The 17826-nt window shown below is 42.0% G+C and overlaps 1 protein-coding gene across 4 annotated transcripts in view; it reads right to left on the reverse strand.

The window, feature by feature from the left end:
• Positions 1-11673, reverse strand: part of ZEB1 (zinc finger E-box binding homeobox 1) — a 129107-nt gene extending 117434 nt beyond the window's left edge. The window contains exons 1-2 of one of the 4 annotated variants that reach the window (XM_035545181.1): positions 10296-10560; positions 9980-10074 (exon numbers count right to left, since the gene is read on the reverse strand). In XM_035545181.1, the coding sequence (XP_035401074.1) occupies positions 9980-9995 (16 nt within the window). In that variant the 5' untranslated portion in view covers positions 9996-10074; positions 10296-10560. Of the gene's footprint in view, positions 1-9979; positions 10075-10295; positions 10561-11543 lie in introns of those variants that run through there. The other 3 variants (XM_035545180.1, XM_035545185.2, XM_035545186.1) reach the window with 3 other exon arrangements.
• Positions 11674-17826: the final 6153 nt, after the last annotated feature.

Genomic DNA, 17826 nt, shown 5'->3' on the forward strand with positions numbered 1-17826 from the left:
TGCATGCCACAAAATCCAGGAAGTCTTGAAAACTGTAATTGGAGTTTAGGAGGGCAACAGCAGCCGCTGCTGCTTATGCAAACAGTAAACTGTAGAAAAAACAGCTTTCTTAAACACCAGATTCTTATAGCAGATAAGTGTAGCTGTCAAAATCTTGACAGGATTCCTACCTATTTTTCCTGCTACTGTGCTCTGCACACAGACTTGTACCTCTGCTCTATCCAGATTACTACAGCTTTGTATTTTAAATCCTCCTCCAGCATCTGGATTCCCTCTGTCTCAGCCAGCCATATTTCTGGCCCAGTTTCCTTCAAGTCTGTATTAGCACATCTTCCAGAAGACTTAAACCCAGCACACTTCTGCAAGGTAGATTATCTAATCCTGCAACTAATCAAAACACTAGAAAAAAAGATTAACAAGAAGGGAGAAAAGAGACACCTGCACAGTGAAAATGAAACCAAGCTGTCACGCTATTACTCCCTTCCTTCCCCCACGTGTATATACCAGGCAGGAGCAGTAAGCACATCAGGCAGTTAGCTCGTGGTATTTTCCCACTAGAAGGATCTTCAGCGCTAGTCTGCAGAGCACCTAGGAATACTTTTGACAGTTGAAAAAAATTAAGTTTATTTTACACCCATTAACATGATCATAAACCAAAGGCTATTCTCTCCAGCTCCCCAGCACAGATGCCCTCCATGGCAGGCTTGTCATTTTTTGCTTTCTAATGGAGTCATTTTATTGTATGCGAGAAGCCTCGGGCATTCTGTGCAGCCTATTACTCTGTGCTGCCCACATTCAGATGGCTAATCTGCTGTCAGCCAGGAGCTCCACAGACAAAAGGAAAGGCAGGGGAACAGCACACACGGCTGTGCACACGCGCACACACTTCGGCTACAAAATATTTCAACAGTAGACCCAAGGACCAACGAGAAGACATTTGACTGCTTCTGCGGTCAAATAAAGGCATACAAGTTCTTTAGAGGTTGATGGGCTGGGTAGAAATTAAAAAAAGCCTAAGTAAAATTCCTCTTAAGATGCATTAAGGCACAAACTTGGAAGGCCTTAATGGTGAGGGCACATCTTAACTTGAAAAGTCAAATCTCTTTCTATTCTTGTGATTTGCTGTACAACAACTTCGAAATGCTTACAAATATTGGTTATAATTAGAAAGATTAAATAAGGGCTAAAGATAAGCCTAAATACAAGCTAAATATAATATAAATATGTCCTGTGTGACATGATTTAGGTGTTCCTGCTCTGGCAGGGGGATTGGACTAGATGATCTTTCAAGGTCCTCTCCAATCCCTAATATTGTGTGATAAGCAACAATAAATTACTAGAACAAGACATTTGGCAAGTTTTCAATTCTAGCATTTCTATTTTCTTACCTACTTGAAAAATAACTCAGACTTATTTTTTAAAAAATAGCAAGTTTCCCTATATCCCAAAATATTTTTACATAATATGCAAGAACAAACGTAGTGAAGTGATTTGCATATCATACTGCAAACAAGGAGGTTTTTGTGGGTTTGTGCGTTTTGTTTTTTTAAGTTGGAGTAAAGTAAATAGATAAGGCTTGTAACTGCATACCAAAATAAAGAAAATGCCCACATTTGATAGAATTGTTACTCTTTACCTTTCTGAAGGGATGTCTCTCAGCAGAGTCAAATATAATACTAGTAAAAGAAACATTTTTTTGAGCATCAGATCTACAGGCAGTGTGCAAACCTTGTAAGAATTCTCTGTCAGGACCATAAAAATCATGACACACAATAGAGGTTTATTCATCTAGGTCTACTCATACCCTTTGCAATTTGAAAGCTAAAATTCTCATTTTTGCATGAACTGGCTTAGCTCACAGAAACAGAAAGTCTACCACTAGTTTTAGTCACTCACACGCTCAGGTACCAGTCTGGTTCATCCTTCCCAGAAGTCCCTCCCCAGCCACACGGGCTGGTCACCGAAGGCGTGCTTTATCTCACATGGTGAAGTGTGGAGAACTATGGCATGTTATACTGCATTATGTCAGGGGAACGATTCTTGTTTTCCCGTGCTACAAGTACCAATTCAATGTTGCTTCTTGTTTCTTTTATTCCACTTTGAGGCAGAAACAGCTACCCAGCATTTTGATTCCAGGTTACTTCTAGTATTCGTTGTAAATACAGTTAAGAGTTTTAGGATTACAGTATGTCGGACAACTTTAAAATCTGCAAAAGTAAGTCTTATGAAGAGAAAAACTTGTCAGAACTGTCTTTTCCACAGAATTAGTCTGTGTGCATTATAGTACCATTACTAAGTTTATCCTGCACTACCACAGGGAGCATTCAATAGATTAATCATCAAAAAATTAAGTTATTGGGTATAATATACATCTATGAAATTAATTCCTATTGCAAACAAATTTACTCTCAGCACCCAGAACAGCTAGAACGTATCAAAATGTATTAGAGCAAGTCATTCAGAAGGCTCTCACCTAAAGTTTAAGTTTGGCAAGAACATGTTTTTTTTGTTGCCTTTGAAGCATAGAAGCTGTGAACTCCCCCTGTGGTACAAGTCCCAGGGAAGAACTTCTCCACTTCTGCGGCAGCACCATCCCTGGTGGTACTCTGCAACCTTATCTTTCTCTCCCACATGTTCAAGGTGAGAGGGGAAAAAAAAAATACTGCATTTGCATATGTAATTATGGTGTAGCTCTGCAGTGAGCTAAAAATTACTGGAAGTTGAAAACAGATATGCCTGATGACCACACCTTAGCTTTTCAAATGAAAACGCTTTGCAAGGAAGGGGAAGGGACAGCAGCAGGGAAGGAAGCCAGTCATTACAACGCCAACTCTGCTTCAAAGTCCTCGTTCACCACCTCACGCTCTTTGCAGGGCCAACTGTACCTAGGTCCTTCCTGTGAACAATAATATAAGAATGAATCCAGTAGTATGTGACTAGTTCTGTTTTGCTTGAATTCCCAATACAGCTATTTGGTAAACACTAGGAACACAGGAAAAATCTATGGGAAGACATGCAAAATCGGATGAAAGACTAAATAGGCTACGGATTCTGAATGAGATCTCCTTTTCCAGTCCAGAACTTGACATGCTTCACCCTACATATTATACAGGAACTTAAGAGAAAGAATAAAGCAGAACAAAAAGTGGGAAGAAGGAAAATCTGATGTATACCCAAAAGGACATAAGGCAGAATGTCCTCAAAGTATCAAGGAAAAACTGTTTAAATACAAGTGTTATTTAGGAAAAATGGACAACTCATCTCCCTTATGTTTTTGGACATTAAGGAAAAAATTAAGTGTTAGATATTGGTGGGAGGAGTTGTTAAAAGAGCAAACAGGAAAACCCAACCTTTAGGTCAAACCCACCAGTTTAAGAAAAAGCAACCCAAGCCCTGTAATTAAGGTATGATTTTCTGTTCTTTAGTTCGCACTTTTTTCAGACGGAATAGATTTCCCCAGGCCTTTTTCAATCATGCCACATTTGTGATGTTTTGTAATTTCATTTTGCCTTCTCCCATATATCCTCGGTGGACAGATGTCTCTACAAAACAGAAAATTGCCCTCAGTATCTGTCAGTCGTCTGTCAGACAGAATTCGGAAATGAACATTAGCTGAAATAATGAAAACATTTCATATCACTATAACTGAAGGTACTATCTAGCATCACTTGCCCAAGTAGCATTTGATCCTAGCAAGGCCAGGCACGCTGGATCATAGGCAAAAAATACTCTATCACATCAGATATTCAACCCCCTTTTTCCAAGCACTGTCCATGAAAGTCCCTCTCAGGAGCATGGTGCAAGGCCAGCTTTATAATCCATTTGCCTCTGGTGCTCTTGCCAGCTCCTCCAATGTAGCTCTAATACTTGACTCATGAGAAACAACAACAAAAACCGCACACACACAGAAAAGCATGGAGGAAGACAGAATATCTGTATTTACTCCCCCCTTCATCTCTCCCAAAGAAAAAACATACTAGAAAGGTGTATTTAAGCAGTAACGAGAGAGTTATTTATTTTCCTGACACACTTCATGCCACTCTCTCCTAGCAAAATCATATGGGTTCCTTAGTGCTTAAAGAAGTAGTTTCATGAGTGCTTCTCCTCAAAGTTTGCTAATCATGCTTAGAGACCATAACTGGATAGGATGGAGTGTAATCTCAGCACAGAATTGTTTTATTAAAAAAAAAAAAAAAAAACTTCTCTCCCCCCTAATTGAGCCCCCTAACAGACCAAGAAGAACACATTCATCATCACATGTGTTCACTTGCTTTACACAGTTCTCCAAAAATAGGATAGATGGAACATATTGAAGGCCAAGGAACAAGGGAGATGCTACCAAACAGAAAGCAAACGTTTGTAAGGGAAGTGACAAAGGATACCAGTTTTCAGGTTTTAACCTTTGGGTGACAGCAGTTGTTAACCAGACTGCTTTGCAACAACAGGGTAAAGTCCTCCCATCAAGGAGATTGTGACAGCTGGGAATGACAGCTGAAAAAGGAGCGAGCTGAAGCAGGCTGCTTTCAAACAGTATTGACTTCTCGAGGATGAGAAAGCATATTTTTAGTTAACTTCTGTTGCTCTGAAAAAACGTGTTAAAATAAAAGATACCATCACATTCCCTTAACGGCATCAGAAACAAGCACAAGGAGAGGGAAAGTGGAAAAGAAAGGCCTCCTTTCTTCCCTGTTCAGGGTTCCCAGGGGGGACAAGCACACAAGCCTAAAGGAGGCTGGTTAACATGGCTAGCACTAGCCAACTGAGACATCCGAACACCGCCCAGCTGCTCCATATGCAAAGACTCACCCTCAACAAGTTTCTTCTTTCTGCTCTACCACCTACCCTCGCGGGATGTGAAGGTAAGCTGTCATGTAAGACATTCGCACAAGGAATCGGACGTACAGGCACGGTTACTGGAAGAGAAGACTTTGTACGTTTATTTTTACTACCTGAAAGGTGCTTACATGGTGGTGAGGGGGATAGTATTTTTCTCAGGAGTACTGAAATAGATCTATAAAGCTATGCTGTGTTTAACAGCAGTCAGTATTTTATAAGTCTCATTCTTCTGGAGTGGGCTTTCCATTCCCCTCAACTGTCACACAGGAATTCTTCTGATCTACACAAGAAAGGGCCAAATAGATTACTAAATAAATAAACTAAGGCTCATCACAAGAGGAAAGCTTAAAATAATCCCATTCTTTAAAAGAAGAGGGCAAGCAAAGATTAAAAGCTACAACTGTGAACAGCTTTTAAATATCAAACTTCTGTTATTCTTTCCAATAACTTAAAAATAAGACACCAGACACAAGACAGCCAGAAAAGCAAATCGAGACCAATGAGAAATACTTGTGCAACATCGGAGCGGGAGGCACAGAAAACACACGTACAAAACCACCAGCATACAAATCCCCAAGAATTTCACAGTTTCAAGCCATCACCTAGCCAACTGAGGGCCAAGCTATTTTCTCGTTCAGCCAAAGGGGACCAGACCCATGCTCACCTCTGCCCCAAAGGCCACCACGGTCTGTCAGACCTTCACCAAGAACAAGACCACCACCCCTCCTGTTCCACCTTCTCTCGCCCATGCATCCCTGACCCACAAGTATGCCACTGCTCTGCAGGTTGCTTTTTCTTCTTTTCCCTACACGAGAAAAGGTCCCCATCACAACTCATCTACGGCAGCATCCCACAGCTGTTAAGTGCACGCTGGCAAGAGGGCCCCCATCCCACAGCTGCCCCTCACCTCCAGCTCCTCCCTTGCCATGTCCTCTGCCAGGGCAGCAGCCCCCGCGCCCCCAGCAGCAGTGCTGGGGCTCGGCCTTGGCATGTGTTTGCTCGAGCAGGCTTTCGAAGCCTGACATTTATTTACACACTTTGGGGGAATTTTTGTTTTAAGGAGGAGTTATGCTTTTTTTTTTTTTTTTTATTTGCCTAGCAGTCGTTTTCAAATGTTAGAAATACCAGCCCTATGCTGAGACTCTCCTGAGGCATTACTGTCCCAACAAAACCAGCGTCTGAACAAGTTGTGTCTGCCCAGATGTTAACCCCACAGAAACACCCTACGCATCAGAGTAGGGATTCCAGTTTTAACAGCATAGGTCCTAAGTCAATTCTCTGTTTTAAATTTGACTACCTGCACATCATAGTACTTACACTGTAAGATCAGAAAAGATTACCAAAATGTTCAAAAATACCAATTCTAGTTCTCTAACTCATCATTATATCAACATTGGCTCCAGACAGGAAGCACCAGCACTGCAGATACTATCTTATTGCCACTTAGAAATGACTCAAGAGAAAACTGAGCTTCGCATATTGCCCTGTTTGCTGAAAGTACGTTTTTCAACACAATAAACACGAAAAAGTTTAGATACTTTAACTGAAAGGCATAGTAACTGCTAAATGATAAATCTGTTCTCTCTCTTTAAGGCTCCAGATCAAGCCAAATGCAAGGGTAGTCCCAAGGATTAAAAAAATGGGCTGAGATTCAGTCTTGCTATAGACTTCCTGTGTGACCTTGGGTAAGTCACTTGAGAATTTAGGCCTCAAAAATAACAGGCCTCGTATAGCTGCCAGAACCAAGCACCAAAGTTTGAGACCATTGCTGCAAGCTGGGTCCTGCTTGCTCGCCCATAACTGCGAGGATCCTACCTGGTAAGCCCTTTTGGAAAACATAGGTAAGTAGGAGCAGAGCTTCAGGAATTTGATATTAGGCACTTCGAGTTCATTTCGAACCGCATTTTGAAAACTGAAAAACGTCCTGGATTTGCAGTCACCAAAGCACACCACGTGCTCATCGGCTTGCAATATCAATTCGCTAGAGTTTTCGAAGTAACCATAAACAGCTAATGAGTTGAAAGCAGTGATCTTATATTTTTGGTAAATCACGACTGAGGTTAGAAATAGAGATCCGTAAGTGCCATGTGGCTAGATCCTGCAGTTCTAGCAGCTTCCCTGCCCTACAGGGCACTTGCTCAAAAAAAAGTCAGTTAAAAAAACAAAACAAAAAAAACACAACCCAAACTTCACAAAACCAGGCTTTATTTCTTTAACATAGTGATACAGTTCCACGCACGTTAGAAATGTCTGCCATCCCTCACTGGCATTTTAAACCCTATTAAAACAGATGTTGCCACAGGAGGAGAGGCACTGCGCAGATATTTTCCCTTTAGATTACTCCAGCCTCTCCCCTCCTCTCCCCCACACTGCAAGACTTCCACAAGAATAAGTCACAGGACACCAAAACCACCTCGCCCGCAGCTGGGAAGGAGACGTAGCTGGCTGTAGGGCTCGTTTCCCCCCGCACCACCAAGGCAGGAGTTCGGTTACAGAGCCAGGGCCCAGGCACGCAGCTCGGTAACGCTGATATTAGCGGGACCCGTTGTAAGGCCCAGAGAAGGCAGCAGAAAGGCTCGGTGGGGAGGAATATCTGATACAACAGGAAGCTGTCAACAGAACGCTGCAGCTGAATTCACAGAGTCAGAGCACCAGACTTAACTAAAAAACCTAATCTGAATGATCTACAATTCGTAAGGCCGTGTCCCGAGTGAACGTCCCACCTACCTACTGCTTTTCACCTGCTGTTTCAGCAGCATATTTACGATAGTCCTGAAAGCAAGGAAAACTGTTTCAGGTAGGTAACCACCTTAAAAAATCCTGCTTCAGGTAACTAACTGCCTTCAAACACTGCTTCACAACCATTAAAATAACATGCACCAATTACTGAGAGAAAAATAAAGATTACAACACTTTAAAAAGTATTCTCATCACATTTCAGTAGCTAAAAATTAAAACAGAAGCATTACTGGCTTCTACGAGAAAAGATTTCCTTCTACGAGAAAAGATTCAAACAGCTAATTCAGTTGTCCATGTAGACCTGTTCACTGTGCCTGGAATTTTAACTTGGGCTACATTCCTCAATTCCCAAAATGCAAATTTAAATTAATGCTGGAGTGAAAGCACGATACCTAGCGAAAAAGAAAGGGAGGGGGGCACGAGAGGAAAGGCAGGACAAGGAATGCTGTATCCCCAGCGCCGCTAACACCTGACATCCTGCCAGTAGTTAACACCTCGGAGCTCTCAGAGACACGCCGTACTTCTGGCCGATTCCAAGGCACTTGGGTTCTTCTTACAGGCCGTAGCTTCGTAACGACACTACGTATGAAATGATTATGTAATAAAAATAAAAAGTAAAAGAGGAAAAACTCACGTGTAGAGCAACTGAAATAGCACTCTCACAGGTCAACCTACGTAACCTTTTAGTGACTTACTGTTAACAAGGGGGGGGAAGCCTGCCTCATACCTTCTCCTCTCCTATCTGACAGCATGCAGAAATTACTATTTCATACATTCTCCTTCATATGTATTTTCAATGGTAAAAAGAACTGAAGGTATATTTACAACAGTTTCAGAACATAAATATGAACAGTTGATAACATCTTTTTTAAGCCAGGGAACTCTATAAACATTTTGCTCATTTTACTTGTCCCGGTATTGCTGAAGAACAAGATGTCTTACTTTTAGTTTTGCTTTTTAATAAGAATTAAGATAATCATAACACATACGAGAAATGCTGAGAAAGCAACTAACCTGATCCTGCCAGCCAATTCATAATAGAATAAAAAAAAACTTTTGCTGAGACTGAATTTATTAAGTTTGCACAGTATTAGCAGAGCGTGACAGTGCAGATGACTGGCAAAATCACGTCCCTCTTTTCTCCTCCCCCTTTCTCTGTCATTTTTTGATAGCAGAAGGGAGAAGGTAGATAGGAAGAGAGACTCCCAACCAGCACTGTGTTCCTGCTTTATCAGCTTGGTGCTGTCGTCTTAACACTTTGCTAACTGCTTCGGTGCAGTGGAGGTTTTCGTGTACTGGCCAGAAGTAAGGACAACGATGCAGAACAGTTTTCTTCAGGTATGAGAAGTGCCAGATTTTCTTGTTAGAGAAGGCTCTAATGGTAGCACCAATCGGCTCGTTTGCTGATCTCCTGTAGTGGCCAATAAAGAAGGCAGAAAAGGGACAGCTCTCCGGTTAAGGAGGTAAGACTGTCTTCCCAGCTCCAGTTAATGCATCAGGATGGCAGCCATAAGTTCTGGCTCTCAAACACAGGGACACAAAAAAAAAAAAAGTTTACAGTACAAGAATAGCTGTGCTAAGCTTATCAACAGATAAACAGAGGGAAAGTTTACAGTACAATAACTTAATGCCACAGCCCAGCATTGTTAACTGGCACACTGGATATCGAGTGCCATCTCCCTCTAATCTCCCCCTCTGTGTGTACGGGGAATAAATGAGGCAACTAGAACAGTACAAAACTGATTTAGTGTACACTACAAACAAGGCAGTTGCTGAAGCATCTCCTGTACGCTGATCTTGGATTAACGGAAGATACTAATCCATGAGAGCAAAGTGCATTTAGAGATCTAGAAGAAAAATAAGTCTCACACCTATTTTAAAGGTTAAAGGGTTAACATTTGTCTAGCCATTTTCTTTAGTAAACATTTGCAAGTCAAACAAAAACCCACTGCTGAGAAATCTCTATTATCCAGAATCTATTATCTAACCGATCCTGATGCTTCACTGCACAATGACTGAAGTTGGTTTTAATTCCTCAAAAAAAAGGAACCAGAAACAGCCTAAAACAAGCCATCTATTTTACACAGCAGAACTACTCGATACAGAGTCAAAGGCATTTTATAATAAGAAGGGTGCAACGATGAGGTCCAAAAGTGATGAAGATGAAAGATACCTGGAACGCTACCCTGTCTTACACACCTTTTGTTTTCTGCGAGTGATACATGCCGCAGACAAAACGTTTTGTGCTTAAAGAGCCTCAAATCTGTTTTTCTAATATTAAGCACAAAGGAAAAACACTGACAGCAAGCGTGGTAAATAAATCCCTCCCTTGAGAACGAAAGCAGCAGACAGGAGGGGGCTGACATGCATGCAGGAGAAAACTAAACACCATCTTTTTTTCTACCTGCACAAGTTGCCATTTGCTGCAGCGATCAAGAATCCCTTTTTCCCCGTCGACTTCAAAAGCTAGGTTTTCAGAGAATTTCTCTCGCCAGTCATCTGTTGATATGTTTTAAGAGTATGATATTCGTATCACTGGATCTTTAAGAGAAAAATCCATTTTCTTTCCTGTTCAGGTAAACATGTTTACAGCTCCTGCACAGACACTGGGTGGTTCAGACTCACATGTCACACACATGTCGTCAGCAAGAAGAAAAGCCCCTTTTTCTGATCATCAACATTTTAAATAAGGTAAAGAGAAAAGCACTTTCCAAACTTACCTTTCGCGGAGCCAAATCCTGAGCTAAATACAAATATTTACACTACAACAAGGAATTAATAACGCCCTCGTGTAAACCACAATACCCGCTGTGAAACGCGCACGGCGAAATTAAGAAAGCCCTCCTAAGTTCAAAGCAATCAGATCAACTCGTTAGCCCCTGGAAAGGCCACCGTTTGTAAACACTTTACGCCTGAACCGGCCGGGATCAGCGAGCAGAGGCAGGAATCGTGCCTCGGATATATTTCAGAGGCCGTCCACTGCGTATGGAAACGTCTCGGATCGCGGGCGAGAGCCTTCCTATCTGTGACCCCGCACAGGAAATGCCACATAAAACCTAAAATTGCCAAGGAAGGTTACAAAACCTCCTGCTGTACATCGTATTACGAGGAGTCGCTACGAGCACCCGACTACTTCTCTATTTTTTTTTTTCCCCCCACCCAGAAAATAAGTGCGGAGTGGGTGTACGGAGCGCTCCCCCCCCCCCCCGTGTACCTCCACCAGGCATCTTAAAGTAACACACGTACCCAAAAGAGGAAAAAAAAAAAAAAAAAAGAGAAAGAAAAGAAAAGAAAGAAGAAGCCCGGCAGCCCTTAAGTCTCAAACGTAAATGTAATTCCTTATATAGACCGCAGCACTGGGTCGCACACACGCAGAGAGGGGGGCCCCCGGCCAAACCGTTACCACCCATTATTATACAAACAGGTACCTACAGAGCCGGGGGGAGAGGAGAGGAGAGGAGAGGGGAAGGGAAGGGAAGGGAAGGGAAGAAACTTCGCCGCCCGCCCGCCCACCCCCGCAGCCCCCCAGCGGGGCGGAGAAGCCGGGGCCAGCCCGGGCGGCGGCAGCAGGCAGGCAGGCGTCCCCCCCTTTATTAAAAAAAAAAAAAACAACTAAAAAATTAAAAAAAAAAAAAAAAAGCGACCCCCCCCCCCCCCCCCGAGCAGCTCCCCCCCGGCGGCGCGGGGGCAGGCAGCGCCTAACGGTCCGGGGCAGGCGGCGGCGCGGGGAGGCGCCGCTAGGCGGAGGAGGGAGGCAGGTAGCGGATATAACGGGTCTGGCGGTGCGGGGCCAGCCGGCTCCCGGCGGGGCATTACTTTCTACTTCTCGCACCCCAAAGTCTCCCCCACGACCTCTCCCCGTTCTCCCCCTTCCCCCTCCGGTTGTTCTTGCCCGGCCCGGCTCCGCCGTCCCCCCCCCCCACACACACACACACCCTCCCGGGCCGCTGCCCCGGCGGCTGACTGACCGTTGTTGCGGCGCGGGTTCGCCTGCTTCCTGCGCTTACACCTGGGGCCATCCGCCATGATCCTCTCGCCTGTGTCTAAATGCTCCAGTCACCTCCTCCCCCGCCCTCCCCCTCCCTCCCCTCCTCCCCTCCCCTCCTCTCCTCTCCTCCCCCCCCCCCCACCCCCCCCCCCTCCCCGCCCGGACCTGGTTTACGACACTGGCTGTACTTTTACATCACCTTCCCACACCTAGCGCCGGGCCCCAACCTTGTTGCTAAGGGAGACGGGCGCTTTACGGCAGCGCCTTTAAACGGCGGCGGGGGGAAAGCGGCGGCCGCAGGTAGCGGCGGGCGGCCCCTCACGGCCCCTCACGGGGGGCTCGCGGTGACGGGGGGCGGCACGGAGCCGCCTCACAGCGCCCCGAGCAGCGGGCAGGTGCCCCCCGCCGCCCCCTCAGGTGGCGCCTGGGGGAAGGGGAAGGGGAAGGGGAAGGGGAAGGGGAAGGGGAAGGGGAAGGGGAAGGGGAAGGGGAAGGGGAAGGGGAAGGGGGGCAGCGCTGCCGGCTCGCAGGGCCGTTGGAGCTGCTCCTGTGAGACCGGCCCCTGTGAGAGGAGAAGCGGTCTCACGGTCTCACTTCTGAGACGTACAAGCGACGGGACCCTTCCCTGACGGATAACACCTTCCTCCACGCTTAATGTATTAAACTTGAACGGACTTAAACTTATTTAACATATTAAAATTGAACGCGTTGCTGTCAGATGCTTGTAATGTTTATTTACTCTTTCCCTTCGTTTCACTTAACTACGCAATAAAACGATTTTGTACGCTTCCATTTGTTTCCAGGCTTTCTGATTTATTTTTTTTTTTTTTTCCTTTTCCTGTCCTGGGATGGCTCTGTTGCAGTTACAGTTCTGTGCTACCGGGGGATGCTTTTATCTAAATAAATTGGATTTCAGTGAAAGCAGTCTTGTTAATAGGACGCTTGTAATAAGTATTTGATACACTACTGAGTTTGAGGCCCTTTAGCTATCGTACATTGTGTTTACATGCTCTATGTACGCGCACAGTATTATATCCCCTCATCTCATGGAAGCAGCATAGCATGTCTCTAGAAATAAACTGTTCAACACCAGCAGTTTACAGAAACACCTCACATCTGAAGCTTCCCTGGAATTCAGTAAAATCAGAAGTGCCTGGAAGAGAGAGGAGAATATGGCTGAAGCGGATACAGAGTTCTGTAAAGTTCTAGAGGATTTTTTTCAAAATTAATCTTATTCTCGTAAGTGTACACTAGTCATAGATTTGGGTACTTGCATGGAGACAGTTGTTGCTCTTCTTTACAGGTATCGATGATTCATTTAGTGTCTTTCCAAATTTGGTAAACGTACGTTTAGGGATTTTACGTATCTATCTTTAGCCAGTGTGAATTGGCTGTTGACTTCCTCAATTTAATGAGGATCTATCTACCTGAGAGTGCTTAAAGCAGAGGGACAAATTAACAGTACAAAGTGCTCTCGAGGGCTAGTAGGAGTCACGTAGAAGTTTTTGATTCGCCATTAGCTGGAAGTTCTGAACTCCCAATACACAGGTGGCTAAGGACCGCAACATAAAAGATAAGATGAAAATGAGATGTCAGGAAAACTTCCTTGAGAGAGTGAATTGCAAAGTGTAAGGCAGAATCATGGCTTTGTCCCGCTTTAAGAGTTCAACGTCTTGGCTTCTTGAGTTTTTGCGTAGAAGATACCAGTGCCTGTCAAACTGCTTGCAAACAAAGGCTTAAGTTGTTTTGGGATTCTTGAATGTTTTTTATAATTCTGTGGATAAGTTTCACCGAAATATCACATACAATTTTTTTATGCTAAGTTTTTCAGTTCCTTAAAACTTGTCATGTTTTACAAGGTAGATGCAAAGACAAAAATAATAACTTAATTGTAAATACATTGGTTGATCTGTAATTCTACTCCACAAGCACATACAAAATTTCAGGCCCCTCTTTAAGTGACTTTCAGGTAGCTTGCTTCCGTTCAGTCCTGTCACTTTTCACTTCTGTATGGGAAGTCTTGCCTCTTCACTTTGAGCGAGTGATGTTTCCCAACAGAATGAGGAGAGGAGCAGTCTCCTGGTGTTATTGCTCCATTACAGATAGCCGTAGCGCCTGTTTGAGCACAGGTCTCGTGAGGTTTCCAAGCAGCTAGGAGAAGCCAGTGACAACTCCTGCTGCCCAGTAGTTTGTGAAGAGCAGAACTGAAGCTGGCAGGAGCGTTCCTACCTCTTTACTGCTGCAGTCAGAGAAACGAGAAAAGAAAATCAAAGCAATCTTGGCATATGTTATCTTTGATACCAAGGAGGTCTAGAAACTAAAGAAGCAGAGGATGGTGTTTTGCATCATGTTATCAGTTATCCCAATTCCCTGTTATCCCACTATTATATAGTGGGATATAGTTACCCCACTATTATTATATAGTGGTATAGTTATCCCACTATTCACCCTGGAAAGCTTTTCATTCACAACTTGCAAACGGGTATGTCAGTGAGGTGTGTGTGTGATATGTTTGATTCCAAGTAACTTTGCACCTCCCATCTTTGTATACAAAGTTCCCTTTATTTACCCTGCTAAAAGATATCACAGTTAAGGATGCAGCTACTGTCAAATACAGCGTTTTGGCCTAATAATTTCTTCTAATCCTAGTTGCAAATCCACTCGTTAAAATTCCTGCTTTGTAGTGTCTTGCAACATATGAGCACATGGTATTCATAATTTAAATTACACGTACTCCCTGCAAGTGAGAATGAAAAATCCTTTATTTCATTGTGGGGTACAATCTGATGTTTCAGTCAATGCATGAATTAATTCATGTACTAGTTTGTAAAATCTAGGCAAAGCAGTATATTTTCTGCATTCTCCTGGATGGGGCAGGCTTGGAAGTCTATATTCTTTAAAGGGGGAGTTCTAAGACAAGGGTCGTTTGTAAGTTAGTTTGCCTCTAGTGACATAATTTATGGGGGAGTTTAGGCTACCTAAATAGGCATAATGTAATTGAAATGTTAGATAGATAGAGTATCTGCTGTACTTCACCTTTTTTGAAATGTACTTGCATCATCTGAAGACAGGAATTTAAATAGTTCAGTAGTCATGCTGGAGTATGGCTGCTTGAAAACCACAGCGTCTTGGAATTTTTTCAGCTGATGATTCTTACAGACTGTTTTTGCCATTTTAAAAATAGCCGTATATGTTGTTATGGTTTATGATCTCTTGAGTATATATTATTAAATAAAAATAATCAGTTTTCTATTGGTATGCTTACTCCTTATTCATGTTTATGAAATGGAATTTCACATCCTATCTTGAGTATTCTAGACCTAATGGTGTTCGCTTAGTTGAATCAATTTAAAATTGCAGTGGAAAATGACTCAGTGAATAGTTTCTTTTTTCATTTATGTTTTGAGGAGATTTTCTTTCTTTCCTTTTTTTTTTTTCTTCTAATTTTTAGCAGTGAAACTTTGTTTTCACTTCCATGTATTTTCTTGGAATTTCAATTCCTAATTTTTACGTTTTAATTGATGCTTTTTTTTTTTTAATGTTTTTGATCCTCTATAAAAATTGTAGTTGAAAAATTTACTGGAAGAGCAATGACCCAGAAATGTGCAGCTGGAGTGCAGCTATCTGGGGAAGTAATCTTGATAAAAAGTGAATTTTAGAGATATCATCATGCAGTCTTAGCGCCTTTCCAGATGGCCTTGTGATTTCCATTTTTGCTTCCAAATGAACCTAATATATTTTGAAGGTGTACGTTAGGATATTACGCAGTCTCAAAAAAATGGTAAAGGAACCAGAAATTTGCACATTCATTTAGAGCTTAGTTTGTAGATACTTATAACGAGAAGTTACCCTTCTTTACACTCCTCAGCTTCCATTTTTTCTTGTTTCTGTATTTTACCATGTTTTATTTATTCATTTAAAGCTTGAAGCTGTGATTCCTAATTAATTGTCTTGTCTTGCACACCTTGAAAGACTGTACCTGCTTGGCATCCTTATACTGAAGTCTCTCATAAAGCATCAGTGTGTGCGTAGCTATCTATAGCTATAATGACGTGCATACATGCAAAGAACTTCTCAAAAATCTTCCCTATTAAGAAAGTGTTTGTGAAGATCACAAAGGCCTTCAAAACCATTTTGTTTCTCTTGCTCTCTGTTTGCCCTACTTGTTGCATATAGTTTTTCTCTTGAAAGCAATTAACCTGTGCTGCTTCTTATGTCAGGTTGGTTTCCTATATAAGGTAAATGTATGAAAACATAACCAGGCCCTACAGGTTCGTTTTCCCATGCTAATATTTACTTTAGACGTTATCTCTATTATAGGGCCTTCACATAAGTCAAATATATTTTAGAAAAGAAACTGGAAAAGGCCATTCCACACTCTTATTCAAAAGGTGGCTCCTTTGTGTGTTCCAAGTGAAATTGGAACGCGAATTTGGGTACAAGCGTTAGATTGCAAACAGTTGTGGTGATTTCTCTGTTTGTTTTCACAGTACCTGGAACTTCAGTTGAGAGTGTCTCCTTCTGTACTTTCTTTTCTACTACTAAATGCAGTAGCAAAATACTGTATCAAAATATTATTTTTGTTTTAAATTTGTGACTGATCAAATTACAGTTGTAGCGCAGTTAGATTACCCAGTTTTATTAGTAGCACATTTTCCATTTATCTTTGTTTATGATGACTCTGCAGAAGTGTCCTTATCCATTATATTATCTAATTAAACACTAATGTGTTGTGGATATTTTTCCATATGGTTCACGTTTGTTTCCTTCTGTAACTTACACTCTGTTTCTGATTTAGCTCTACTCCACACCCCTCTTGCTGTTTGCTGTCTCGCAGTTTTTTGCGATGGCTCATTTGGCTCTCGTTTGGAATTATTTTCTTCATTATGATATCTGTACAGCTGGCTCACTCAGCTCTTTAAATCCCAACTTAAAATGCATTTCTGAATTATTCTATTTTATAGTCTTCTCATTTATATATATACATATTTTTTTTATTGTCAGAAAACATTCGAATGTTGGATGCCATTCATTTGTTATGTCTTGTTTGTCACTTTTTTTTTTTTTTTCCCCTGCAAAGTGCATAATACTTCTGCTGGAAATGTTTGTCAATACGTAAAGGAAAGCTGTTGTTTTGGAACTGTAACAGTTTTGGAGCTTGCAGTGTGTATTCTGCATATACAGAATTAACGTAAAGAAAACAAAAAGGAATATATTAAGTCTACCAAGTCAAACAAATAAATCCAAATAGAAGTCTAATTTTGCTTAAGAACTCTCAACAAATCATTGCTCAATACCATACGGAGAAACACAGATATATTCTAATACATGTGAGTTGAAGCATTGGTGAACTCAGCATGGTGAGTTTAATTCTTGTATTTGGCAATGTGTGGGTCTGTCTGGTAGATACAAACGTATGGTATTAAAGTGGACAAGGACATAATTGAAAGTCAAATGCTTAGATCAAATTTGTTGGCACTATAGAGCTGTGTAAAATTTGTTATAGTTATATCTGAGTTTGGTGTACTGGAGCAGGGAGCAGCATTTCAGTGCATGAATGACCACGTTGATAAAGCAGTCATAATTCTCACGTAAGGTTATGCGTATCAGGAATTTTTGGTTGCAAGGAAAAACTAGTTCAAATCCTTCCAAATAATTATAGGTTTTTTTTTTCCCTCATGAAAATAAAAGCCTAAAAAGATTTTATATGGGATCAAATTGAAAATGTCTTTCTAACCCAAGTATTAAAAGCTTAGATTAGAGCATTTGCTACAAGCAAAGCAGGTGGTCCTGGGGTTTCCAAGAACCCAATGATTTTAAAATTCCCTCTTCTTATTGGGAAGGTTTGAACAGAGATTTCTGTGGTGGGCAGATATCCCTCTATATCACTGGGCTTTAGATATTCTGAAGAACTCTCATTTTCTCTTATTGGTGTGGTCTAACTGTGTAAGTAAAGGACAGGAACTGTGTCATCTCAAGAGAAGTATTTTGAAATACTCTCTACTTCTCTCACCACTTAGACAATTTTTTCAGCCACTAGGCTATAAAATAATCTTTCTCTGGTTCAATGGCTATTTTATTCTATAGAAAACATAACATTCACTGGTACCCCTGAACTGTTGTCTTTAGGGAGGTGAATTAGCTTGTGGATGATGGTGATTTACATTTCTTTGATGAGAGGATAGAATTGAACCTTGGCTTTTGGTAGCCTGGAGGGACTTAACGACTTCTGGGCTTTCATATTAAAGATTAATTACACCCAG

This window comes from Cygnus atratus, chromosome 2, assembly GCF_013377495.2.
Source record: "Cygnus atratus isolate AKBS03 ecotype Queensland, Australia chromosome 2, CAtr_DNAZoo_HiC_assembly, whole genome shotgun sequence".
Classification (NCBI taxonomy): Eukaryota; Metazoa; Chordata; class Aves; order Anseriformes; family Anatidae; genus Cygnus; species Cygnus atratus.